Source organism: Felis catus, chromosome E3, assembly GCF_018350175.1.
Source record: "Felis catus isolate Fca126 chromosome E3, F.catus_Fca126_mat1.0, whole genome shotgun sequence".
Classification (NCBI taxonomy): Eukaryota; Metazoa; Chordata; class Mammalia; order Carnivora; family Felidae; genus Felis; species Felis catus.
The window spans coordinates 13,829,884-13,857,461 of record NC_058383.1 but is presented as its reverse complement, the minus strand read 5'-3'; the positions used below and the strand labels follow the sequence as shown (position 1 = coordinate 13,857,461).

The 27,578-nt window shown below is 50.2% G+C and overlaps 1 protein-coding gene across 10 annotated transcripts in view; it reads right to left on the bottom strand.

The window, feature by feature from the left end:
* AUTS2 (activator of transcription and developmental regulator AUTS2) overlaps nucleotides 1-27,578 on the bottom strand; it is a 1,119,695-nt gene that overhangs the window by 66,176 nt on the left and 1,025,941 nt on the right. For all 10 annotated transcript variants that reach the window (XM_045047808.1, XM_045047811.1, XM_045047810.1 and 7 more), the window contains one exon: nucleotides 21,553-21,604. In XM_045047808.1, the coding sequence (XP_044903743.1) occupies nucleotides 21,553-21,604 (52 nt within the window). The remainder of the gene's footprint in view (nucleotides 1-21,552; nucleotides 21,605-27,578) is intronic.

Genomic DNA, 27,578 nt, shown 5'->3' with positions numbered 1-27,578 from the left:
ATCAATCACATTTTAGTAGGATGCCACCACTTTAGGACCTAACACAGAATTTCAAGATGGAAATGCAACCACTCTTCCTTCCAAAAACAGACTGATGTTTTCCTTCTCACGATAGCTTGCTTTCTGTTAAGCTTACTCTACACGGAGAATCCAGTTACGATATTATCTGTCTATACCCACAGGGTATATCAAAATACGGAATCAAATCTCTGATGCCATCACACATAAAAACAACTGAAAACATCCAAAAATATATTCCCCTCCCCCCCCCCCAAATTTACAGGTACTTTCCCCTTTGTAAGAGAAGTTGCCTAGGTATATCCTTAGGAGGTCCGTAAACAAAATATTAGTTTCAGGGGTTCCTAGTCTTTATTTTTTAAAGGTTATTTTCTAGGTAATGGTCCCCAACATGTCAATTTTACATGCAGCCAATGATCTGTAAACTAAACTCAAATGCACAAGAGAAGTTTCTGTTGTCGAAGATACAAACAAAAGTGGGGCTACAGAGGTTTTTCTCTACAACTCACAAAGGTAAATTCAAACACAGTTTCTTTGGGGGGAAAATCGGAGCCTTTTATTCTCTTTAAATGCCCCCAATGCCCTTTGTGTGAGACCTCTACACGGCGCACAAACACCTGCCGTGTGTCTGACTCCTTCAACAGCGCGGGTAAGGATTCAGGCTCCGGGGTCTTTTGCCAAACCCAGGAGTGCTGTCTGCCAATCCCCTGGCCCCGGGTAGCCTCCAGGTGAGAGTTCCAAAAGGAAATTTGTCCTTGTTAAGCACGACTAACAGTAGATCAGGGAAAAGTGTTTCATGTAAAGCATCACCCATTGCAGGTGATTCAAGAAATCTGTTCTCAACTCCTAGCCCCACCTCCCCACTTTGGGACATTCCTCCTTCTAATTCTGACATGTCACCAAATTACTGGTTGTAATTAACATTCCGATTTATGTTAGAACTAATTACATTTAAATAATAAGCCGAAATGAAAAGTCCATTTGTAAAGGCATGGCCATGTGGCCATGGGTCTCAAAAAAAAAAAAAAATACTGGGTCTTGAAAAATAAAAAGACAACATTATTTCAGGACCTGACACTTTACGTCTCCTTAAAACCCACAACAGATCTAAAATATCTGATCTAAAATATATAAATACATCAAAGATCTTTGAAGAATTTGAGGGGCGCCTGGGTGGCTCAGTCAGTGAAGTGTCCGACTTTGGCTCAGGCCACGATCTCAGTTTGTGAGTTGGAGCCCCACATCGGGCTCTGTGCTGACAGCTCAGAGCCTGGAGCCTGCTTAGGATTCTGTGTCTCCTTCTCCCTCTGCCCCTCCCCCACTTGCTTGCGCACGTGCTCTCTCTCTCTCTCTCTCAAAAATAAATAAACATAAAAAAAATAAAAAAAAAAGAATTTGGAAGGGATATTTTGCTTTGCTAAGGGATCACACATACACAAATTTTTTTAAAAAATCATTGCCAAGAATAATGTTTCCGTGGACATCACGTTGATTTAAATTTCATGGACACTCACTCCCAGCTTAAGGGTCCTGAGCCCCACTTCTCTTATCAATTAACCTGCCAGCTTGATTAGTCAAGTCTAATTAGTTAAATCCTTTTTTAATGAAAAGATTATGGCTTAAGCAGTCTGCCAGTTCCGGGGCTATTGGCAACTACAAGCTAATCTCTGCAGGGTGGGTGGGGGAAGGGCGTGGACGGTGGGGGGAGGCAAGGGGGTAAATCCTGAAATTCCAACGGAATCCAGAGCTCCAAGAACTCATCTAAGCCATAATCATAGCATCCCAAATACAATGAATATGCTGTACACAGATGCCCCAAGCCCCCTGCCTCTCCGTTATTTTGCACATGTAGCCTCTTCCCAAGGTAGTTACTTCCAAGTACCCAAACGAAATGGCTAAGTAATCTAGAGTCCTCAGTGAAAGTGGCACAGCAGCAGGGAGAAAATGAAATCATTTTTAATTTAAAAAGTTACTGGTAACAATGTAGGGTATGTACCGGTAACGTAGGGTATCCTACAAGACCACCGGTCTGGAAGCTTCAAAAGTTGACGTCGTTAAAAAATTTAAACAGGTGTGTGTGGGGGCACCTGGGTGGCTCAGTCAGTTAAGTGTCTGACTCTTGGTTTCAGCTCAGGTCATGATCCCACGGTTCGTGGGCTTGAGCCCCATATCTTGAGCTTTATGCTGACGGTGGAGTCTGCTTGGGATTCTCTCTCTCTCTCTCTCTCTCTCTCTCTCTCTCTCTCTCTCTCTCTCTCTCCATCTCTGCCCTTCCCCTGCTTGTTCTCTTTCTCTCTCAAAAATAAATAAACTTTAAAAAAAAAAAAAAAAGGGGCACCTGGGTGGCTCAGTCGGTTAAGCGTCCGACTTCAGCTCAGGTCACGATCTCGTGGTCCGTGAGTTCGAGCCCTGCGTCGGGCTCTGGGCTGATGGCTCAGAGCCTGAAGTCTGCTTCTGATTCTGTGTCTCCCTCTCTCTCTGCCCCTCCCCCGTTCACGCTCTGTCTCTCTCTGTCTCAAAAATAAATAAAACGTTAAAAAAAATGTTTAAAAAAATAAAAAATAAAAAAAAAAGGTGTGTGTGAGGGGAAGGATGGGGGTGGAGTTCAATATCAATATTTGATTTTAAGAGGCCAAAGAGACAGACAGATCAACCAAATGTGTGACCCTAATTGGATCTTAGATCCAGAAAAGAAAAAAAAAAGGAAAAAGAAAAGCCCACTGTTGAAACACACACATGCCCATGTACACACGTACACACACGTACACACACACACACACACACACACACACTCCCCACTTTGGACACAATCAAGGAAAGTTGGAAATGAACTTTAGATCAAATCACAGTTAACTTACTTAGGTGAGATAACAGTAGTGAGGTTTTGTTAAGCAATGCAGGAAATGAATATTGAGGGATTCTGATGCCTTTAACTTTGAAATGATTTAGGTTAAAAAAAAAAAAAGGGCAGATGTGGCAAATGTTAAGAATTCGTGGATCTGCATGAAAAGTGCGTGGGAATTCGCTGTCCTCTTGTTCTCATTTTTCTGCACGTTTGCAATTTTGCAACATAAAAAAAAAAAAATTTGAAAGACTTTGGAGGAAACGTTGAAGCAAGCAAGAAAGTAGGTCGTGGTCCAAAAGACCCGGAGTCAGCGTCTGCGGGGCCCCGTGAAACCGTGTGCTGTTAAGAGCAAGGCCATGTCCCTGTCTACTGTCCCTAGCACAAGTAGGCACTCAAGCATCTGATCACTGGATGGACGGATTCATGAATAAAATTCTGGCTCCAACACGTGTCAGGCACGCGGCCTTCCGCAGGTAGTTTCTCTGAGCATGTGCAGAATAGAACAGTGACGCGGGCCAGCCTTGCTGGGCTCCTGTGCCCTCGGAGAGAACGCGTACCAAGGGCGCACCAATATGCCAGCTGGCGTATACCTGGGGCTCAGCGAATGGTGCTATCGGTTCTCTGTTTAGATGACTCAAGGTTTTAAAAATCCCTGAGATTGAAAAGTGCAAGTGGCTTTGGTTTTCATCTGATTTATGGGCATGACGAGATCGGAGAGGTCTAATGGCCGCCTTCCTTGTACTTAACAGGTTACCTCAAAACACCCCTTGGCTGACCTCTCTTGCTAAACACGCCACTCTTAGCAGGCACAAAGTATTTCTCCACAACCTCATCTGACCACATGGGACATCGCTTGTAGCAGAGACATGGGAGCTGGAATGGGTTTCTCTAGAACTGGGAAGTTCTCATGACAAGGTTTTCCCGGCACAGGAGAGCCATGGGTCGTGTCGTCTCAAGGTGCTGGGTTGGAAACCCCTTTCTCAGGAGTTTCTCAGCTACTGGAAGCCCAATCGATTCTGAGATGGCTCACAGGGTGGGACTGGTGAGGAACAGAAGGCAGATGGGGTTCCTCGTGGGAGAGGTTTGGTAGCGAGAATGAGGACAGGAGACGGAGGCCAGGCTGAGAGAAGGCGCTCGGCCACTTTCTTCCTCCCTCCGGCACATAATCCCAACACACTGAGCCCACTGAGCTGGGGTGACTTGTGACTTTTGAGACCAGGGTGAATGACTTATGCGCTCTAACACGCCCCGAGGCGGCGGGAGTGCTTACCCCTTCCTTCAGCTCTTGAGTCTTGTGAATCTGACAGCAAACAAAGTAAGTTTAGGTTTCAATAAATCCCCCTGTCAGCCTGATGGCATTTAAAAGTTAAACAACAACAAAAAGGGCTTCATGTTGAACTCTGGATCTGCTTGTAATAAACTCCGTGGGGTAATGATTCGGATTCTGGCAGGAAAGGCTTCCCGACGGCTGCCGAGCCGGTGACGGACAGAAAGGAGGGGGGAGCCAGGACACCAGGCTAGAGATTTAGGAGAGGCCTGAACTCCTTCCTCAGAGGTGCCGGCTCCTAGGTAAGATCGCCTCCTAGGTAAGATCGAGAACTTCTTGGCCTAACACCTGGTGGCCAAGCTGACTCGGGCTCTCCCGTGACACCATCCCGAATTACCCCCCGGAGTGAGAAAACGGTGAGGTGAGAAAAACCAGCAACCCTCCTCCTCCCCCCCCTCAGCGTTTCACCGTGTGGGGTGTAACTAACTGGCTTTTCCACTGGTCTTTTTGAAGAACTTGTGTTTCAGAGAATAATAGCGATAGACAGGGTAATCCCTGCGTGCTCTAACCCAGGCCCCACTGGCTATTTGAGAAAAGGATTAAGTATTCTCTCCTCTTAAGAAGCCCTTTAGAGCTATGCAACCCTAAACAAATACTTCCTTTAGAAGGTGATTGTCTTGTTTACACTGCACAGACATTTGGGACATTCCGCTCACACCTCAGAGGATACTGGATGGCCTGACCTCTGGGGCTGAAATCCAGCCAGGACTGAGGATAAGGCACCAAACAGGTGGAGAGCCTAAGGCAGCTTGCTCGGCCTGTGGTCTCCCTTTCCTCAGTCAAAGGGGTGGTCGCACCCTCTACCTCAAAAGGGTACCGTGAGGACTCCACGAGTGAATCCCTATAAAGTGATCAGAGCAAGGCCTGGCTCGCAGTGAGGACTCCGTACATATTCGCTCCCACGACTCGCGGATCCAGGCAATGGAAAGAAAGTGAATTCTCACTAGGCCGGTCAGGCACCCACTTTGCGGGGCAGGCCAGGGTTATTGTCCCGAAGCAATTGTTAACAGCAGTCTGTTTTTCTTTCAAGAACGTCCTGGTCTGGACAGTAGGTCACACAGTCACCTTAAAAGGTCACTCAACTGAGATGCAAACGCAAGGTATTTTACAGGAAGGGGGGACAGGGGAGAGAAAGACCTCAAAGAGGCTTATTTGTTTTAAGTACCTGAAGAAGTAGGACTAGATCTGTCTGTCGTCATTGTTGCTGTTTGCTACTTAAGGCTAAGGATCCTCTGAAGAGACTGAGGGGAATGAGCCAGTAGAAAGGGAAAGAAAGGCTTGACCGGGGAGCTAAGACAGACAAGGGGACAGGGAAGCCATATTGACTGACGGAGGCCAGCCAGGGAAGGAGGCAGGAGACCCCGCTCCCTCTTGGTCAAGAAAAAGAGACCTTCTGAGTCTGGAAGAGGAAACAGGGGCTGTTCCCCAGCAGAGGCCCTCCGTCTTCCCCAGGAAGGGCACTGGTGGGGTGGGGACAGCATGAGAACAGGGCCAACCGATGAAGGAAGGGAGGGGAGATGGGTCTAGATGCCCTCAAGAGTTCAGCTGAGGTTCGAAAGTGCAAATGTACACAGTCATCAGCTCAGTCAATTTTCTTCCAGAACACTTAGCAGCCCAGGGGCAGGAATGAAGGAAGTAAAACAACTAGCCCATCGGTGCAGTCGGCACTTTGGCCACGGGATGTGGCAGAATGCTCAGGGAGGGAGTGGCGGCAAGGGTTACCTTACAAGTAAGTGTATTTAGGGTCCACATACCTCCCCAGAGCATTTGGCAAAGAAAACCGTGGTTTAAAGTGATGCTCTGACCCAAAGGGCATCACCGCCCAGGAGGCCAACGGGTACCCACAAGGCAAAGGTCGGCACCAGGCGCGGTGCGGGTCTGAAGGTCTTCCAGACAAATTTTCGCAGAACATGGATGAACAGCCCGGGATTTCTTGCACGTCTCCCACCAGAAAACTCAAAGTGGGCCAGCGGGCTTTAGAAAGAACAAAGCAAACGGCTCAAGCAGGGACGAGGGTCCCCCTGTTCGGAGCCCCATCGTCTCTCCCTGCCACGTGTCCATCTGCCCACCGCTGAAGGGTGGTGATAAGCTCCAAGCGGTCACAAAATGAGCAGTTCTAGCAAAGTCGCTAGGATTCCCGGGCGTAACTGCCGTCTGATCGCTTGAGGCTCCTGGACTCCTTTTCCACTTTAATTTCTATTCATCAGCAACGTAACTTTGATTCTGTAACTATATAAAGTCTGGGTATGCGTGTGGGGGGTGAAACATCACACTCTCATCTTCTGTAAAAGCCAGCGGCTCAGTGCGTGTGACCCACGCAGAAACTGAGGCCGTTCCCTGCTCGCGGCCTCCATCCAGCCTCTCCGGGACCTGATCGTCAGTAGTTTTCCCCCGCCTACACCACGGAGAGTTCAGGCTCAGTGGGAAACTGCGTTGATCATAAGAGGCCGTTTTTAGTTTGCCAAATCAAAGCTTCTCTCCTTCAGGCTGGGCTCGCCCAGTAGGAGGGATGCGGGGCTGGGAGGGGCCCAATTTATTTGTTGAACCTAAGGGAACCTAAGTGAGGCTGGGAGGCCAGGAGGCCGCACCCAACGACTGGCTGTCACCTACCACTCACAGGATGCTTTTCTGGCATGTAAACTACCTACTTGGCTAGGCTACTGGGTGGATGAAACAAATCGGCATAAACCTGCCTGGCACACCGTAGGTACTCAGTATATGTGCATGGCCTCCTATTTCCTTCCAGAAGAACACCCAGTCGGGATCATCCGATTATCCAAGAATGCCAACCGAGTTTAGATCAAAGTAAGATGTTACTTTTCCCTACTTTTCCTTACTTTCTTTAATCAAGTCGCTTAGACCCCCCCATCCCATTATAACGTAATTTCCAAGGTTTCCGTTTTAGGATGTTACATTTTATTTATTTTAGTTTTTTTAAATGTTTATTTTTGAGAGACAGCATGTGCTCTTGCACATGAGTGGGTGAGGGGCGGGGGTGGGGGTGGGGAACAGAGGATCCAAAGAGGGCTCTGTGCCGACCGCAGAGAGCCCGATGCGGGGCTTGAACTCATGAAACGCGAGATCATGTTCTGAGCCGAAGTCCGATGCTTAACTGACTGAGCCACCCAGATGCCCCAATTTTAGGACGTTGCATTTTAATTCACTTAGGTTCAACAAACGAATTGAGCCCCTATTGTATATAAAGAACCCTGCTGGTCACTGTGGAGGGGGTGGGGTTCAAAATGGGGAAAACTCTGGAAACGCACCAAGTGTCCAAATTTTGGTAAAGGTGGGACGACTTCCTGCAGGATGTAGCATTTGCACAGAGCCTTGAAGGGCAGGTAGGACTTTAAATTCACACGCCTGCTTGTATAAACCTATCGGATGCTGCTCTCTTTCAGGTTCTACTTTTCAGACATTTTGTCTCTTCTGTCGATAAATATAAACCATAAGAAAGGCTCATTGGATTCAAAACATGGATTAAAACTCTTCTGAGAAACATGCAAACAAAGAAGGGTACAGGCCTGTTAATAAAATGCCTGGGAGGGCACCGACTTCTTGCTCTGATTACATTTGAGGGTCACCAAAGAGCTCTAGCTGATGAGGTAAAGCCCCGTTGTTCCAAAGAATTTCAGCCAATATGGAGGGGCAGTCAGTCACCTTTGACGATCTCTCATGGGACACGGGGTCGGGCAAGGACTGTCCGTGGCTGAAGACATTAGATGGAAGGTTGATGGGGTACCTGGCAATGCAGGCATCATGTGGCCACAACCGGAACTGACTGAACAATCTTGGCATCGCTAAAACTTGGACATCCAGACACTGGTCACCCGGATGTGAGGCCATGTGAGCCTCCCCACAACGCCTATGGCGTTCTCTTGCCCAAAGCCTAACCCAAATCCAGTCAAAGCTTGAGGGCCAACTTCCACTTACAGGAAATGTGAGCCATAAACTAAACGACGCCACAAGGGCTTCTAGAAGGCGGAACAGCGTACAGAGCAGGTGACCTGGGTTTTTGCAACAAGTCTCTGACTTGAAAAAAATGGGAGGCTGGGGAGAGGTGGCAGGCTCTAGATTAACACCAGGAGTACACGACCCGGGTTTGTATCCTGCTGGGAATAGATCACGGACAATGGCACTTGTGGGGCAATCAGGGAAATGGCCCTGGGGACGGGTGCTTCGCTGATGTTGAGGAATTATTGTACTTTGTTAGACTGGTAACAGAATGTGGCCGTGTAAGAACAAATTTGTAAGCAGATGCGCACTCCTGGATGTAGGGGTGAAATGACATGATACCTGACACGAGCTTTAAAATACTTCGCCATGGGGCGCCTGGGTGGCGCAGTCGGTTAAGCGTCCGACTTCAGCCAGGTCACGATCTCGCGGTCCGTGAGTTCGAGCCCCGCGTCAGGCTCTGGGCTGATGGCTCGGAGCCTGGAGCCTGTTTCCGATTCTGTGTCTCCCCCTCTCTCTGCCCCTCCCCCGTTCATGCTCTGTCTCTCTCTGTCCCAAAAATAAATAAAAAACGTTGAAAAAAAAATACTTTGCCAATACAGGAGGGAGGATAGATACCACCCCATCCACCCTTGTCACCTAAAATCCATCGTGGCACAATCTTGGTAAATCCGAAGCTGTATACAGAGTGCACACATGGGGGTTCATTCCGATGTTCTCTATGCGTCAAGAATCCTGGTGTGAGGAGACCAGCAGCCTGTGGTCTCCTCAAGCCCTAGAGATAACCGGGGGGTGGGCTCCCATTTGAGAACCACTACTTGAACACTTCTAGTTCTGGAAGAGCTGTGGTCCCGAAGGACATCCTAAAGAAGCTTTAATATTCAGGGGGCTTGCGGAAACCTCACAGGGGAATCACATTCTGGGGGAAAACCCAACGCAGTCGGTCTAATTTGGTAGGTTTCAAACTCGACAGTACCTCGCAGGGAAGGGGACACAGATGTCAGAACGCTGCTGATCCGGGCTATTGTAGTTGCAAGAAGGCCCTGCACAGCACTCTGCTTACCGAATAGTTACCGGTCATCACGGCACATCTAGCCGAGCGTGTGTGCTTTGTGTTGTGATAACCCTTCGCGCAGGTGGCAAGCGGGCGTCTGTGAGGCGGTATCTGCCAACCAGGAACTGGACAGAACAGTTTATCTTTGAGAAGTGGCTGAGCAAGTTAGCTCAGCTGGTTACAGCAGAACGCCGGCCCAAGGTCATGGTTCCAAAGCCCATTAACCTCGAGACTTTCCCTCTCTGATGCAGACCTACCTTCAGGCCTGGCCCAGCCAGCCACCCTGTACTCGAGGGGGCCCGCTCCCCAGGCTAGAGACTGAGGTTGCGAATCCGCCACAAGGGCAGCAGTGAGTCCGGTGGCAGGTGCACAGCGTGACTTTGATCAGGTCTGGGGCCTCTGATGTTAACGATCAACAAAAAGGCTGCCCTGTTCCTTAAGAGCATGGATTTCCCCGAGTGATAGTGTGGGTCACCTGAGCCCTGCCAAGAATCACCTTCAGGGCACCCCCTGGAGTTCCCAGTTCTATAGGACACTTTGCATCTCCAACTGCTACTCAAGGGGATGCTGCTAGGGCCGGTCTAGGGACCACACTTTGAGAACCGCTGGTCCAGACCCGGTGCTGTACCTGAATTCCACCCGATTCGTTCCTTACCAGCAGAGACTTCGCCTTTCCCTACTCTGTAAACTCAGTACTGGGCCCGGAAGCCCAATCCGTGACACCTCAAGAAGTCGAGGAGGGACGCAGGGAGGGACTGTAAGTGAAACCTTGAACCACGCTGGGCTGGGCCTCGGTGCTGTCCTCAAAGAGCTGAAACTGTTTCCGCCGTCCTTTCTTAGAAAAGTTCTAAAGGGGCAACAGGGGAGACCCGGGTGCGTGTGTTCGGAGGCCAGCTCCTGCCACAACCGCTAACGGTCGCCAGGCCTCGAGAACCTTCTCTCCGCGGGCCGGCCTTACCTGCCCTCCAAACACAGCCGGCTGCCTGCCTCCCGCCCCTCCCTGTCGTAGGATGTCAGTTGTTCACCTGCGTGGAAATGACAGCTGCTTGTCACGGTCTACATGAGAGGCCTCACTTGCAGTGGTAACTAGCATGCCATTTCCAAAAAGCTGTCATTGTCTGGTGTCAGCACAACCCACTGTTCAAAGATCCGCTCTGACATGAACCAGGCAGCGCCTGAGTGTTATTGCCGCGGACTCCTCTGTGCTCCGGCACCGATGGCAGCTGCTTGGCGCCCAGGGTTTGTTTCACCCAATTATTTGTTTGTCACTTGGAAGCCCAGGATGTCGAGCAGGTATTGTGGAGGTATTTTTGGCCTGATGCACAGGCGGAAAGCATAATGAGGCCCTCAGGTGAAGGCCTATTTTGTCAGTTAGGTGCTAGGATGATGTGCAGCTGAGAAGCCCGGGTAGCAATTAGGATATTTGAATAAGATAAGATACGTGGCAGGATGCTGAGAAGGCTCAGAAAGTCGGCCTTAACTTTTCCACTGCCAAGAAAACCCTTACAGTAGGCAGTTTTCAAGTTTGTCCCGGAGCTAATACAGAAGGAGGATGGGGAAGAGCTGTCTTCTCTCCACCCGGAGGGCCCTGAGAAGGAAGACGGCTGAAACCAGGCACCAACCCGGTACCAGGCCGACCGGCAGGGCCAGCTGGGGGGCGAGGCCCCGCCCGCACAGGGGTAACAGGGATGTGGGCGAAGACCAGCTATCCATGGTCAGCGAGGCCAGAGGAGAAATGGACAGCCACCCCCCCCCAAGCCGCCTGTTTCAGTCAGGAGTCTCTCCTTCCCACGGGAGCAGAAGACAAATTGATTTGATGTCTAACATCTTGGGAAGAGGCCATGAGACAGGGCAACATGGGCCCTACGGCCAGCCGAAAAACTGAAGCCACAAAACTTAGTTTAGAATCGAACATTCGAGGGGGCGCCTGGGTGGTTCAGTCGGGTAAGCGCCAGACTTCAGCTCAGGTCACGATCTCGCGGTTCGTGAGTTCGAGCCCCACATCGGGCTCTCCGCTGACAGCTCGGAGCCTGGAGCCTGCTTCGGATTCTGTGTCTCCCTGTCTCTCTGCCCTTCCCCCCCACTCTCTCTCTCTCTCTCAAAAAAAAAGAAATAAGTAAACATGAAAAGAAAACTTTACAATTGAACATCGACTAGAGCCCACAGCAGCTGTGTCCCTGCTTCTAATCCTGGAATTTCTTTCTAAGACCCCCCAGTGTCTCATTAGTTATCAATCTCCACACTTATCAGTCTCGGAAAGTGAGGGCAACGGCCCAGACAAACCTAATTCTTCCTAAATGACACGCCACGGCTCTGGTAACAATAAAATGAACCTCACTCCACCGGATACCCGTTTACAAGTTTAGCGCGAATCAAGCTAAAATCCAGCAGACAGCAAGTGAATGAAGTCGGTGTTATCATCACCTTCTAGCAGAAGAGAAGCAGGAAGTCAGATGGCTTTAGGCCGGAAGGCCCAGATTAACTTTTGAGGAAGCCGAGCTCTGACGAATTGCTTGGTGTGCCCGAGTCCACTGACAGCGAAAGACAAATGGCGAGGTGGTGACACTCCCTCCATTTCCTACAACGGTCCATCCAAGCCTCGTTTCGATTCACATCGTTCAAATGAGCCACTCCTAGAAAAAGAAGCTGCCTGGCAGCTTGCCCCTGGGGTGCTCTAAGGCAGGGCCTTGCTCTGGTATCTGACCCCCTGCCCCTCCCCCTCCTCTAACCTGCAGCCATCCCTGGAAATGCTCCTGTCTTTCCACCTGAGAAGTCAAGTTTGAAGGAACCCGGGACCTAAGGTCTTTATATGGTGGGGCTTTCTTTATAAACATGTACTGGAGCAGACGAAACATCTCTTGTAAGCCACTCAAGATGCAGACCAGCAGAGGAGGACTCCGCATCGTCATTCCTATTCTGGAAGCAAATACCTAACCGTTGATACTCAAACCGGAGCCAGCTCACTCCCATCCCTTTCCCTCTTCCCTCAGCCCTGAGGGTCAACCCCCTCTTCCCTCTAAGATCTTTCTCGGAGACGAAACCTCCTGGAAAGGTTTATTCCGCCCTGTTCTTGCTTACAAGTTCAGGACCAAAGTTACCGTACTGGCCACCAGGCACTATTCTTCAATAGCACTCACAGCTCTCTGGGGAACTGTATGCATCCTGCACAAGCCTGACGCTCTGAGAAGACCTAGAACATTCCGAAGCAAGCTTTGGCCTTTAGAACCTAGAAGGGATTTTGAAGTCCAACCCAACTTTCTCACGTTACCGACGAGAAAACCAAGTCAGATGGTTACAAGTAGCCCGACTCGGACTTGAGCCTGGCGCTCCCGTGACTAAAAGCAGCCAAGTCCCCCACTTGGCAGTATGTTGATGTGGCAAAAATTTAAGCAGCACACTCTAAATGAGAAAACACAAAACCAAAAGGCCCCAGTGACAGGCAATCCCCGGGACTTTACAATGCACCCCAATTTTTGCAATAGCTTAACTGATTTAACAACAGGATTGGCTGTTAAAATGGAATACTCAACGGGGGCAGATTTTAGTCTAACACTGTTGGGCCAATCTGTGCCCGCAGAACACATCTCTCAGAAAGGTGACATCTTCTGTGGTCTACTGAGGGCTGGTCTGTTTCTGGTTTGCTGAGCCTTCAGGGTTCATCCTAGAGCACTGTCTCCTCCCAAGAAAGCCTTAAGGTTATTATTTTTGTTGTCTTAGCTAGTCGAGTGGCTTCTTTCCCATTTTGCCACTTAAAAAGCCTCTTGTGCTCCGTAACAGGTGTTGAATGGAAGACCCAATTTCAATATGGCTTCCACTTCAAGCCACCAGCTGACGGAATCAACACTGACGTCATTTACTTAACAGCTGACGAATCTGATTTCCCGAGAGGACTCCTTGTCAAACCGAGTGCAGGGATAAAGTTTCCGAATCAAGAAGGCTTGAGAGAGGAGCCGCAAAAGTCTAGCAGAGGGCAGTCAACGCTTGGAAAATCACACGTTGCCACAGAACAAGAGGAGTGACGCCGCCGGGCTTTCCTGCGAGGGGAGCTTTACCGGGGAAAAGCCTTTCCTGGCCATAAACAGATAATGAGAACGTGATGTAATCCTGGCTAAAATTAGGTTTTAGTGTTACTCTGCTGGGATGTGAAAGGTGATAGATAAGAGGGGGAAAATGTTTTCCAAGTGGCTTTTAAAGGTATCCAAATATAACCGCCTCCCACATCAGTCTATTAACAGGCACACTTGAGACATTTCCCTCTTCAAAAGGACTCTTAGAAAAAGCCATGATGTGCTCTCAACCTCCTCCTTTATAAGACAAGGTTTACGAGGGTCAGAGAGGCTCTGCGCGCCCACGGAACACTCCTCCTATTAACAGGCCCCCCCGCCTGCCTCGGTGTGGATTTGGGCCTCGTGCCGCTGTCATCGGTTGCTAGGGAAATGCTTGAAAGTCCTTAGTCACTTCTAATAAAATCTGGCTAAAAGTAAAGACAAGTCCACTTACAGGCACAGGAATGGGCATGGGGAGTAGACACACGGAGGAATGTGGTCTTACTGGAAGAGGAGGAGATCAGAGATGCCCTAAGTTGAGCCCCGCTGCCATGTAGGGACCATGACAAGGAGTTACCTGGGTGTTAGGATACACCCTGGGCATCCGGGAAGGCCCCTCCCCCATCGAGGGCAGGGTCCTACCGACATCCAGGGGACATAAAATAGCTTGGGACGGTGTGGTGGAGAACGCCCCGGGCACTTGTTCTGGCCAAAGAGAAGGGCAGAAACGCCACACGCTGCCTCCAAATTCTATGGTTCTGTCTCTACTCTTCTCCCTCTACCAAGATGACGAGCCCTGGGCACGATGGGGGGCTGCTGGTTTGGCCTGGGTCCTGGAATAAAGACGATGAACCTCAGCTGGTCCGCAGCTGACCTTTAATCTTGCAGGCGTCTGCAGCAGGGGGTGCAGTAAAAGCCGATGAACACAGACCCTCTTTATTGATGTACAAGGGCAAAGACATCCCTCCAGAACCGGCCAGGAAAGTCCACTGTTTGTTGTATCGCTGTATTGCACGAGGTTCACAACAGAAAGGCACACTGGCCCTCCACCCGAAGCTGTACCGGGCGGAAGATTGACTTTTCAGTTCTTGGACTGAACCTCTACCTACTGCTGAGAGGTTTGCTCGGATGGAAAGTTCTGCGCCTAACACCCACAGTGACCTGACAGCGCGCCCCACGGAGGACTGGCTCCTTCTACTCCTATCCATAGGCTTCCAAAGTTAGCCAGAAATCATTTGTAGGAGGGGAACCAGAGGCACAGCCATTCGTGGCCAGCTTTCCACTTGGAGGTAAAACGCATCTCCAAACGCCCATTTACGGGCAACCTTGCAGAATCAGGACCTGGAATGCACTGCCCCATTGAGTCCAGGCAAGCTCGGTGGGTTGATGGAAGTCAAGTCTAAGGGGTGGGGGTGGGGGCTGGGGGCGGGGGGCTCTCTGAATCGAGGCCGGGAGTGTCTTTGGTGGATTCACAAAGCGGGTCTGCCGTTGAGACCCGCTTCCCCGTTTTTAAAGCACAGGCTGGGCGAGAAGGTAAAAACACTTTGATGCTTGCCCCGGGCTAAATCAAAGACAGCTGAGCGAAAGTTCAGGCACCATGAAATTAATAACATCACTGGTGTAATCGCTCCACCATAGGTTTAGGATAAACCCCGTAAAAATCCGAAATGCACGAAGGAGATTACTTGAGTGGGAATCAATCATTTCTCCACTGAAATTTCTGACATATCCTTACACAGTATATTTGCTGGATTCATAATTCACCAAAGTTGCTTCCTGAAGCCTGAGCATTGCTGGGCTTTCTGAGTAATTGAGACAAATTTTGTTTGTGCAATAAATTCCAGGCAAGAGTGTATTTGACTTCTGCACAGGAAAGGAAAGAATTCTTATGTAAGCTGCAAAACAATAGCGTTTTATCTTATCTGAGGAACTTATTGCTGCTTGCCTGTGTGTGTTTTACTGCCAAAATAAAATAAATTGAATCAGCTCACACATGATAACATGCTCTTTCCTAACTCATACTAATTGCTTGGCTAATTGATGTTTGTTGAACTTTCTCCATTTCATTGAGTGATTAGGTACAAAGCTAACAGTTGACATCTGTAGGCGCTTAACTGGCGTCTGTAATTACTGTTAATGTTAAATAATTGTTAGTTAATTGGAGTGGTAACTGACTGAATAGAATCCAGATTGTGAAGCAAAAAGAAACCTAGTTAAATAAACATACATTTTCAGAGAAAACAACATTTTTCTGCCGTTGTCAGAAACTAGAAATAATCCAGAGGCCCCGGGATGGCCACAGGCTTCCTCCGTGCAGGAAACTCTCCAGGCCCGGAGCTGACCCCTCTACTTGAAAGTGTCACTAGTGAGGAGGCCCTTTGTCATAGAACGGCTCTCACTGAAGACTCTCCAGAACAGACTGGCTGTTTTTTGTTTTGTTTTTTTTTAATCGCAACAGTGCGCTACGAGTGCCTATTCCTTTTTCTGACACAATCACATACCACAGCGTCGGCGAAACAAAACGCTAAACATGAATGGACTGAAGGGAGGGGCTGGTCAGCAGGCAGGCTTTTTTGGGGTTTTGGGGCCTATATTGCCAAAGATGGAGAACATTCTTTCAGAGGACAGCAGCGAGCGAACGGATGGAGTAAGCGAAGAGAGCTGTAGTGGGTTCTAAATGGAGTGGAGTCTGATCATCCGACTAAAAGGAAGGGGGCGGTTACACTGTCATCTCCAGCTCACAGGGGTGGCTCTGGACCCAGAGAACGGGCCCACTTTTTATCTGGAAGGGGGGCCTCGCCGCCAGAGTTCTCCAAAAACGCCATCGGGATCAATCTGCATGCTCAGAACATCTCCCACCCCTTCCCCCAAATGTCCGGGGATGGGATCCAACATTTAAATACCCAGGATCTCTCCCATCTCTGTCCATACACAAGGGCAGGGAAAGATCAGGCGACAGTTAATGGGAAAATATCCGGAGAGAAACATTCTCCTCACAAAAACGTGGAAGGTTTTTAGACCCTTGCTGGTGGTCTCACGCGAACCGTAGAAGGCATCTGTTTCCAAGAATTTTCAAGGAATAATTCTATACAACAGATTCTGTGCATAAGAGTCTGGCTCCTATAGGAAGGTCAATTTCCATAACAAAAGGAGCTGATTGCGTGCTATTTGCAGTGTGGGGTAGTAGAAGGACCCCAACTACTCATAAGTCCTTTGTCTGAATCGAGCACCAATTACCCTTCAATAGTATTTAATTTTCCACGCATCAGACATCTCTATCTCCTCAAGACCCAAGAAATTGCTCTGAAGCAGAACAAAAAAAGGTCCAGGGGAAGAAAAAGTGACAGTCTTCCCTTATCTAGGATTTAAGACAGTACAAAAACGCAACTGATTCACAGACGCTGAAATTGGCTCGGTTCGCTCTTCTGCACATGGGGGATGTCCTTTCCATCCTGTTCTCCTTAGGAGGGGACCCAAGACACTACAAGGAAGTGTAAAATGCTCTCCATATGTTCATTATAACTGGGTTTCAAACTCTACAGCAAGTTTTTCTTTTTAAAGAAAGCTATCCCATGGTCAACTGCACTGTTTCCACTTAACAGAGAAAGCACAGGATTGTTTTAGGGGATGGGCTTTTCATAAAAGCCAACGGTGGTCCCGGTGGGAATATAACTTTTATTTTGTCATCAAACCGAAGAGTTCCCCTTTTATGTCTAAACATAATGAATGAGGTGAGATCATCACCGTTAAATAGATACTAGCGTATCTTATGTCTAGCAACTTTTTTCTCACCTCATCTTCTCAAATCTCCACCAATTTTTTGGCCGGCTTTTCCTTCTATGCTGCTGATAAAACCACACTGTCAAAAATACCCAAAGGCCCCACTACCTTGAAGGCTTCCACCTCATCTGTGTCCCACGGAAACCCTCCGTGCAAAATCGACCCCAAGGACAGGCTGTATGTCCCCTAGTCTGGTCGGGCCTGGAAAAGGACAAACTGCTCTAGTCAGAGAGAGCTCCAGGTGGCCTCAGTGTTCCATCTGGTGCTCATCAGGGTGGATGCGGGTTCCCCCAGAATTCCCCACGGCTGGCCTGCTGGGGTGTGTGTGTGTGGGGGGGGGGGCTGGGGTCCCGCGGAGGGGCGGGCGGGTGCTCCTTTGAAGTTCACATTTCAGTAGACCCTGGGCGCTCACAGCACAAATCTGGGGGCCTCATTCTCGCCTAGCCCTTCCCAGATGTCCATTAGGCCGGGCCCGGCTCCTGAAAAGCTGGCGGAGGGGGCCGGACACTAAAATGTGAGACAAGGGGGAAGTTAAAGAGAAGGGGTGAGAAAGTCGTGGGGTGAAATGCCCCTCTTGGCCACCTCTCATCGTCTCTAACTGCCCTGGTTGCAGGCTGGGTCCTGGAAAAGGGGGCTCTGAGGCGAGAAGGGGTAGCAATTACAGGCCTTTTCTCTTCCCCTGACCTAGAACGGGGATCCACACCAGGGCTGATGTCCTGTAAACAGAGGGCTCCAGGGAACCCCTAACTCCCAGACAGGGCTTCCTGGCTTTTCTTCTTTCCTCCTCAGGTAGCTCTGCCCTGGGGCCCTTCCAGAGTGTGACAGAGATTAACTCTCTTAGCCAGATGGTCATGCACAGACAGCAAAGTTCTCATCTGCATTTCTGCCTACATAGCAAAGCGGCAAAACCATCAAGGAGGAGGACGCAGAATGGGTAAGAAAGGGTCATAAATACTGGCTGGAGACACTGAATTGACTGCGGAGTTCCTTTTAAGGATACACAGTCCAGAATTTGGGGGACCAATCCTGTCGCTCCTATAGCAGTTCAACCAACTAAATACAGACAAGAAGTTAGTCGGTCTCTCTCTGTGTGTGTCTGTCTCCCTGGGAAAATTAATTTTTTCTTTGGCAGATGGTTGAGTCACAAAGACAGAAGGATTCATAAAATTCACATGAACATCCTGTAAACATTTAAACACATAAAGATTAAATAAGGCAACCATGACCTTGATTAAGGTTCAACTTTTTTTTGTTGGTTTTTTTTTGTTTTTTGTTTTTTTTGTAATGTCTACAACCCTAAGCCCTGCAATTGGGAGGCTTACCTCCCCGCCTCTTCTGACATGGTCAGCTCTCACTGGGCGTGTTGCATGTACGTGCAAGCATGCGCTGTTTGATTGATTCGTTTTACAACGGGAAATTAAAGGCATCGGAAGAAAGCGATGATTCACATCCCCCAAACACAAGAGCCTTACGAGTTCTCTACTAAACTGGACAGACGGTACAATACAAGAAAAGGCAAAATAAAATCCAAAGGCAGAAGTGACGCGTACCTCCTCTGTTTCAGCCCCTCCTCCCGTCCCAACTAATTGTTTGCTCCCCACCAGAGATGCTGGCGCAGGACCAGGAGGTTCTGCCGTGGTTGAAAATTCTCACCTAACGAGGCGAAATGGCTTACTGAAGCTCACAGACCCACAGGACCCGGGTCATAGCCCCCGCGGCTTCAGCCGGAGCTCTGTCCCCAGACTGCTCAGCCCAACATCAAAGCTGCGCCCCGCCCCCCCGCCACAATCAGCTTGTGAGATTAGCACTGCCCTCCCACGGTGAAATTTTATGGACCAAATCTGCCCGCCACCAGGCTCAGCAGCATAATCTCACCAGCAGCTGAAAGCCAGGCTTCTCTAAGGCCAGAACACTGTGGGAGTCCCGGGAGGGGGAGGTGATATGCAGCTTTAAACATCTGGAGGCGGAGACACACACGTGTCAGATTCCCTGCACTCTCGTTAGACTGTTCGATAAGCTGAAGCCTTGAAGATTTTGCCAGCAGTGTTTGTTACCTGGTGTAAATGTGCCCTTCCTTACAATGCTTTTTATTGCTCTTGGCTAAGAATACTGGACAGAGACGGGAGACCTGACGCACGGGCAGGCAGGCCGCTTTGCAGGAGAACTTGAACTTGACGCGCACGAAGCTGACAGTTCCTTGAAGGCCTTGTCAACCATCCGTCCAGTAAACACTGCCACTACCCCGAGTAAAAACAGAGCAAAAACCACAAGCACATATCGAGACTCCGTGCACCTGTCTTGAAGCAATTATTGACGTTATCACTCTACAATGAATCTCTTTTTGAAGTTGTTTTCCTGATATTTAGCAGTTTGAATACTAATCCCCTTAACAAAACTGTCCCCAAGCGTTCCCCCCTCCCCCGCCCCCCTAATCTCCTTCTCTCCAGGGGGAGGGCGGGTGCTGGGTACCAGTCAGTCGACTTTGCCGCACCTGGATTTGCATTGATTCCTCTCTTGTCATTCATGTTACCAACAGGAATTAGCATAAGGCATTAAGGGAAACTCTGGAGGAGAAAAGAAAGGCCATTTTGATGGAAATAAGGGGCAAAGGAATAATCTGCCATCAACTAAAATGCTTATTTGTGTATGGTTTCCCAAGCAAAGCTTAGAAAAAGCCTATGTTGATTTTAGTGCACACAAAGAAACCTTAATCCTTTCAAGGCAACTAAATCACCCCCAGAAAAGCAGCTCAGAAGAAAGGCACCCTGTCAGGGGGATGACTATTCACAACCAAATAGATGCCACAAATCACACTCTGTAAGTAAACAAAAATAAGAATGTGGGAAACGTTTGATTGGAAAAGGGAAGGGGGGCAGGGGTGGGGGAGTCGGGGCTGCGGGGAGCCATTCTCATCAATCACTCTTCAACTTCCCTGAAGAGAGCCTTTCAGCTCGGTGAGGGCAGCAAGGGCCTCAACGCAGGTCCCGGAACGGAGCCAGCTCCCACTCTAGGGCCGATCCCAGAGAGGGGACACACATTCCAAAGCTTTTTGGAGCCAATGAGCAGAAGCAGAAGGGAAGCTTGGGGCTGGAGGTCCTGTGGGGGGGGGGGGGGAGAGCGGGGGGCACCTGAGACCTCCTTTCCAGGCCCTGTCCTAACTTTTATCTCCTCCTCCACCCCCTTCTCTCACCCAGATTTGGATCCACCCGTGTCTACCCATCCCCTTCCCTCATCAAAACGAGCAATAAACAATTAGGCGTTTGTACATATGAGCACTGCATGCTATGAACCACAAGCATCTTCTTTTATTGGGCTTTTAGCCTTATGGATAACAAATTTATACAAACTTCCAGTCCATCAAAAAATATGATGACATATAAAACCGGAATACTCCATCATGCCATAAAAAAGATAAAAACTCAATGTGACAATAATTCTGGGAGTAGCAGCCATCACACTAGCATCGGCACCTCAAGGGAACTCTCAACATAATGTACTATTTAAAATGGCAGTTGGGTTCAAATTCTGAAATAATCTGGGAGCTCAAAAAACAAAACAAAACAAATAACAAAAAACAAAAACACAACCAAAAACCCGGCACTTGGAAATGTGTCTTACTGAACCCAGCTTGCAAAAATGCTGGCCAAGGCGACTAAGCGGATGTGGAAGTGGCTTCAAATTCCTCCACTCCAGGGAGGCCCCACTCTGTAACTTGTACCAAGTACTGGTCCCAGGTAACAACAGCAGGAGACTACCACAGACAGCACCCCGTACCGACCATGCAAGCACCCAAATCAGGTTCCACAGCGAAGGGGAGAAAGTCACTCAGTGTATGTAATTTATACCTTTCCAATGATACACCTTTGCGAAGGCAGTGATTGGAGACTCCCTTCGATTTCGTGATTTCCAACAACACTGCTACAAATGAAAGCTGCAGTGATCGAGGACAAGTTTTCCCTTAACGCACTGTTATATCATTAGCCTGTCTTAGTCTGATATTGCAGCTTGGAAGAAATTAATGGGACAGCACATATTTAAATTTTGCCCTCTTGCTCGTTTATGAACTTCACAGAAAGCCCACAGCAGACTGAGGCTTGGTTTATGACCATAAGCCAGTGCATACTAAACATCCACTGGTTATCAGGGTCTGCAGGACGAATCAGCTATTTATAGTTCTATTTATAGTTCTCCGACTGCGGGGTAGTTGATAAGTAACAATAAAGTGAAGGCATTTTGAGAACTATTATTCTCCATTACCGCTTCCTGCATTAAATTAAACTCACATAGATAGCAGTGATTTCGTAGTCAAAGCAATTTAAATAAGGATTCAGCGTATTCTTCAAAAAGAAACCATTCTGGAATACAACACCAAAGCATACAGAATCTGTCTCAGGCCAAAAACACGCAGGGTGAATCGTGGCTCCAGAGTGAAAAATGAAAGACCGTTTGTTTTTTATTCTGATTTTCTCGGCAATGACAATGAAACAAATGCAAAAATCAGCCATTGCTCAGAACGAAGGTGTCTTACCTTTGTTTACAATAACAGTATTGAAGAGCTTTTCAGAGCTGGCATCTGATGCCTGAAAAACAAGAAAGGGAGAAAAAAATGTGATTATGGTCGTTAATACTGTCATCGCCATCATCACTGATTTTCAACCAGTTCACTCCATTTTTAGCAAAACCTGACAGGGAAAGCAGCGATTTCCCCCAATCGTCCATAAGGTGGCGCTATTTGACTGCACGAGACAGACCTGCAGTGCAGCTCTTTGCTGGGGGAAAAAATCTGATTTTAAAAACGTGTCCTTATTAGACATATTATCTGTGCAAAACATATTTCTATGAGATGATACACAAAGCAATTCAGCTCATTCACATAATGATTTTGCAATTTCGTTGACAGATCGTTATTTTGGAAATGGTGCTTTTTTTTCTTTGAGATGTACAGACATGCCTATTTTTCAATTTTCTTTCACAACCCAGAAATGCCTATTATTTAACGCTATGCTTTTCCTCACTACAAAGTGATGGCTAGCACTTCCGGAAATTAATTTAAAGATTCAGCTGATGACCTCGAGATCCTTGTTCTTCCTAGCAAACCAGGACGACCTTGGTGTTGAAACAGAAGCAAGCTGACCGGCCCCCAAACCTGACACGATGCATGCCCTAAGCGTCACATCCTTCCCATTTTCTAGAATCGTATCTGCTAATTACTACAGTGGCTTGAGGAAAGTGAGATAAACCTGTTTCAACAGCAAGAGTAAAGCCAGGGTAAATTATACACTAATGTTCTGGAAAACAAACACACAGTTGATCTGGAGGAAAATGCCATAATGCTGTAGAGGCACGGAATATTTGTAGAACTTCTAGAAAAAATTAAACAATTGAAGTAAACATGAGCATCCCCACGAAGATAATCTGAAAATGGACCTGCATTTAAAGTTACAATGGCTATGCTGTAACCCTTGCCATGCGACCCTTGTAAATCACACACTTTATACATAGAGATGCATATTTTGACAAAGCAAAGCATAGCGTGTTGAACAAATATAGAAGGAACTATAAGAATTGGGGGGAGGGTATATCCCAAGTACAGCATATTCTGTGACTCTGGGGCTGGGGGGGGGGCTGATTTTGGGGACAAAGAGGGTACTCAATTTAGCCTTTCTGTGTTATGTTGATGAAAAAGAGATATTCTTATGTATATCTGGGGAACATATTCTGGTTTTCAATGCAAGGGATACAGAAAGACAAAGAATATTTTTATTATGAGTATTTCCCCCTTTATTTTCCTCCTAACCTCCCTACTGTAGAGGTGGTTCAGAAAATTAATAGATCAAGGGGAAAAAATGAACGTATGTGTGAAACAGGGATTGGCCTGCACACACATGTATATACAGTTTAAAATAAACCCTAGATAGCTTTAAAATTTTTTTGTGTGTGAATAAAAAATATGCCAACGGCCTTCCTGACACCTTAGAGGTAATTAAATAAAACTATACAATAGCTTTTCAGAAAAACAAGCTGCCAAAAAAGTGTGGCATGGGGAAAGAAACAAAATATGCCTTAAACAAGTCAGAGAGATTGTTAATAAAGGCAAAAATTGCAGTAATAGTGCTGTGATATTGCTATCTGTAGTGAGATGTCTAGGAATTTGAGTTTTCCCTGCTAAAAACTCAGAGATAAGCCTATGTCATCATTCTTGAATGAAAAAGCATCTCTTAGTTTAAACTGGAAGGACTATGTTACATTCATGGCTTCTAAAAACAAACTCCCGCTGATATGTTTAAAAGAAAGAAAAACAGTCCATTAATGAAATCATCTTAAAACGGAAATCACCTTTGCGGATACAGGGATTACCTATTAAAATCTGTCTAATTGGCCCAAAGAAATAGGACAATAAGTGCAAATGCACCCCAAATGCAGAGAACGTGGGTGAGGAAAGGAAATGGTTCTCGATTGAGTTTCTATTTGTGTGGGTGTATGAGAGAGATCAAATAGGACAGAAGCTGCAGGTTAACAGGCCCTCCGGTTGTCTGAAACACCTCCTTGGGGCTGTGGCCTTTTGTCGGCTCCCCTGGTCTACACAACACACGCTATTCTCAGGGAGGCGGTTAAGTGTTCCTTGTATCTGAAGCGAACTTAAAAAAGTGATTATGATGCCAACCAGTAAGTTATTAAGGAAATAAGTCCGACAGGATATTCAGAGAAGATTAGGAGTGTGCCTGCTAATAAAAGCTGAGCCCTTTAATTTTCTGATGCATGTCACAAAGCCTGAAACGATGCCTCTTCTGATTGGGGAAGGGGCCGCCTCAAAAAAAGCCTCCGCAGGAAAACACCCCAAAGAAAAACACTGCAATGGGACACTGGCTCATCATGAAATGATTCTGGATCCCTTCCTTCTCCCACCCAGGTGGTTGAAACTACGGCGGCCCACCGTCCTGAGAAGTCAGAAAGGAGCTTCTTGGCCAAAGTCTGAAGTGGAAACTACAAGAAAATCCTTTACGTTGCCTCCACCAACTTTCCAAATTCGACTTCTGCCTTTAAAGCATCTGTGTAAATTATCTGGCCCTTTATCTTGGGGACGTTTTCTTTTTCGTGATTTTTAGAAGAAAAACAAAAAAAAAAAGTCTGCAATTCCCTGTACTACCTGGGCCATTTTCCTGGCCGGTTTTTTACTTTTATTTTTCCATCACGAACGTCGAATGGAAACACGGTGAGCCAGAGAGGCGAGTGGAGGTTTCCCTTCTCTCCTTTTTTTTAACACAGGGGCACCCTTACACGCTAAGGACTTCTACATTTTGCCCACATTTCGCTTCACGCCCCTCGCTCGGTTTGGGAGGGTGAGGGCGGAAAGTGGCTGCCTCTAAAAAGGACGGAAAAACAAAGCTCTCTTTTGGCTGCTTTTTAATGGGGGGAAGGGGGGGAGGGAGAGATTTTTTTTTTGATACTAAAAAAAATTACTAGAGGCCGTAGTTGGTGTTTAGGGAAAAGTTAATAAGTCGAACAGATTGGAGGAAAAAGCGCCGAGAATGGGAAAACGAATGCGAGCCTTCCGTGCAGACGGGGGTGGGATGCGGCCGCTCGGGTTCGAGGGCCACCTCCGTTCTCTCCGGCCGCAGACCCCGGGGCGCCCTCCGCACCCGCGCCCGCAGGAAGAGGGACTTCCCAACAAGGAAAGAGAAGCCTCCTCGAAACTTAAGCGCGAGTTCTTTCAGCGACTGCCGCCGATCGCGAGCCCAGACCTCCTCTGCCTTCCCTTGGCACCGCGTGCGGGCCGGGATCCCGACCTCGGAGCGGCAGCGCCACGCCGCGCCTCGGTCTCCAGCCCGACTGGGCGCAGGCCCCGGCCCGGGCCCCGGCCCCGGGTCGGCTGGAGCCCCTCGGGACCGGAGGCGCCGGGCCGGCTGCGGCCCCCCGGCCCTGCCGGGCACGTCCGCGCCGCCGCTCCCCGGCCGAGCTCGGCCGGCCCACGGAGGAAAGTACAAAGGCGGGCGGCCAGGCCGCGGAGGGAGGGTGGGAGGGAGGGCAGAGGGAGGAGGGGTGGCGAAGGGGGGCCCGGGCGCGCCAGACGCGAGGCGCCCGCCCCTGCCACCTCTGCCCGCGGGCCCGGCCGCCGCAACAAAGACCCCCGACCCGGCCGCCTCCCTTCCGAGCGCGGGCGGCGAGCGAGGGAGCCGCGCCCCCGGGGCTGCATTACCTGGTCGCAAAGGGTTAAGCGGTCCTGTCAGCCCCAAGTTCATGGTTTGGTTCCTTAGCAGGGCTCACGATGGGGGATCGGCAGAGACCAGGGGGAAAAAAGCGGCCAAACACACGAAGAGAAAACGCCCAACTCCGACCGGGCTGCGTCCGCAAGTCTGTCCTCGGTTCCTCGCGAAAGTCTGAAAGCGGATGCACGGGACCCAAATCCGTACGAGAGCAGCAGCTGGCGGCGGCCGAGCGCCAGCGCCGCGCACACATCCAGCGCGGCCGAGGCCGGGCGGCGGGCGGCGGGGGGAGCGCCCGATCCGCGCCCGCCCGCTGCCTCCGGGCCGCTCCTGCGGCGCACGGGTCGGGCCGGGCACGGCGGGGACCCGAGCAGCGTCCCGGGCGGGCCGGCGGGCGGGCGAGGCGGAGAGGAGCGGCCCGAGCCGCGGCCGCGGCGCGCGGAGCTAAGAGCGAGGCGGCGGCGGCGGCGACAGGACAAAGGAGACCATGTGCGGAGGGAGGGAGGAGGGAGAGGGAGGAGGAGGAGGAGGGCGCGCGGCGGCGGCGGCGGCGGCGGCGGCGGCTTCTTCTCCCCGGCGGCCGCCTCGGGCTCCCCGACTGTCGGTCCCGCCTCTCCAGCAGCGCCGCGGCCCGAGTGGTCCCGGTCCCGCCGCCGCCGCCGAGGCGCTGGAGGGCGACGCTCCGGGAGTCTTTATTCGGGGCCGATCTCTCCGGGCGCGGCGCGGGAACGCTGCAGCGGCCGGGGCGCCGGGAGGGCTGCGCGGGGCCGACGGCGCCTCCTGGCCGGAGCTCGCGGGCGGCGGGCGGGCGGCGGGGAGCGCCCGGGGCTTGGCTGGGCTCCGGCCCGCGCTCCGCTCGCGGGCGCCTGCCTCTCCCGCCGGCTCCCCGCTCAAGTGAACTCCATCGGCGGCCGCCGCCGGCGCCGCGGACTCCCAGGCTGGACGGGCGGCAGGAGGGGGCGGCGGCGGCACGGGGGCCCCTCGCTCCGGACTTCGCTCCCCGACTGCGCCGAGCGCGCCTCCTCCAGACGCTCGCAGCTCTCGGAGCGGGACTTCCTCGGCGCGCCGAGCCCGAGCCGCCGGTGCCGCCGCCCCTCCTCCGTCCCGCCCCGCGCGCCCCGCCCCTCGCCGCCCCTCCTCTCGGCCCCGGCGCCGGGTCGGCCCCGCGGGGGCGCAGTCCCCGGGTGCGACATCGACAGCTGTCGCTCCCCCCCGCGCCTCGGGCCCTGGGTCCCCACGGCTGCCTTCCCCGCGGGCGGGCGCGGCGGGAACTGCAACGCTCCTCGCCCTCCCCACAGTTGCCGCTTCCAATATCGCGCCGCGGCAGGGAAAGGCCACTAGGCCCGCAGCCTGGGGTGGAACTGAGAGCAGGCCAGTCTCGTCTGCAAAGAGAGGGCTCTCTGGGCGGTTGTGAGGGCCTGCTGAGAAAGTGATGTAGGTCGAGCGCCCGGCACACAGTAGGTGCTCAAAACAAAACAATATGCCCACTGTTGAAAATGAAGCGGGGGTGGGGGGTGGTGGTCAGAGTCTAGTATTAGAACAAAAAGGTCTTCATCTCGCCTCGTTCCCACCATGATCAGAGACTCAATGCAGTTTGTCAAGTCCTAGGGATAATCCAGAGGATGAACTGGCCATTTACAAACACCCCCCGCCCCTCACTCTTCAAATCCACTTATATTTGCACACCTCACACGCACAAAAGGGGAGCGGGTTGGTTCCCCAGGCGTCTACCAGACGTAGGAAGGGGACGAAAGCAACGCACAGCCTCTCTAAATGGAGGCCAGTTACTATCACCGTATCATTTGCCATCCTTGTGTTCTCTAGTGCTCAGTGTAGGGTCTGAGAAGGAGGGTGTGGGGGCTCACTGACCACAAACTTGGTGTTTGGCGGGTTCCCCTGTATAACCCACTCCTGCCGAAGCCTACCCAGCCCCCTTCTGTCCCTGGTGGCCCCTCTGCAGAATTCTGGCTTCCTTACTCATGATTTCAACCTCAGAGACCCCAAAGAGGTACTGGGCCCTACACGGGGGCAGGAGACCCTCCGCAAAGATCGGGAGCTTTAATTCCACACCTGCAGCATGACAAAGTCCCTCCCCAGTGCCCAGGAAAAGTTGCTGTGATTTTTCCCAGCACAAGCGGGAGAAAGCGGCAAGCCAGGTGGAGATTGTCCCTGGGAGGGTTCCAGGGTAGATCAGGCTCCCTTGGGGGAGTGACGGCCACTGACAGGTCCTATGTCCCTGCTGGTGCCACTGTTACCTGGATTGCAGCAGAGAAGAGAGGAGGGAACAGGGCTTGGGAGAGACGTATATCACATACAAATGCCACGGAGACTGGCTTAAAGCAATAATGTC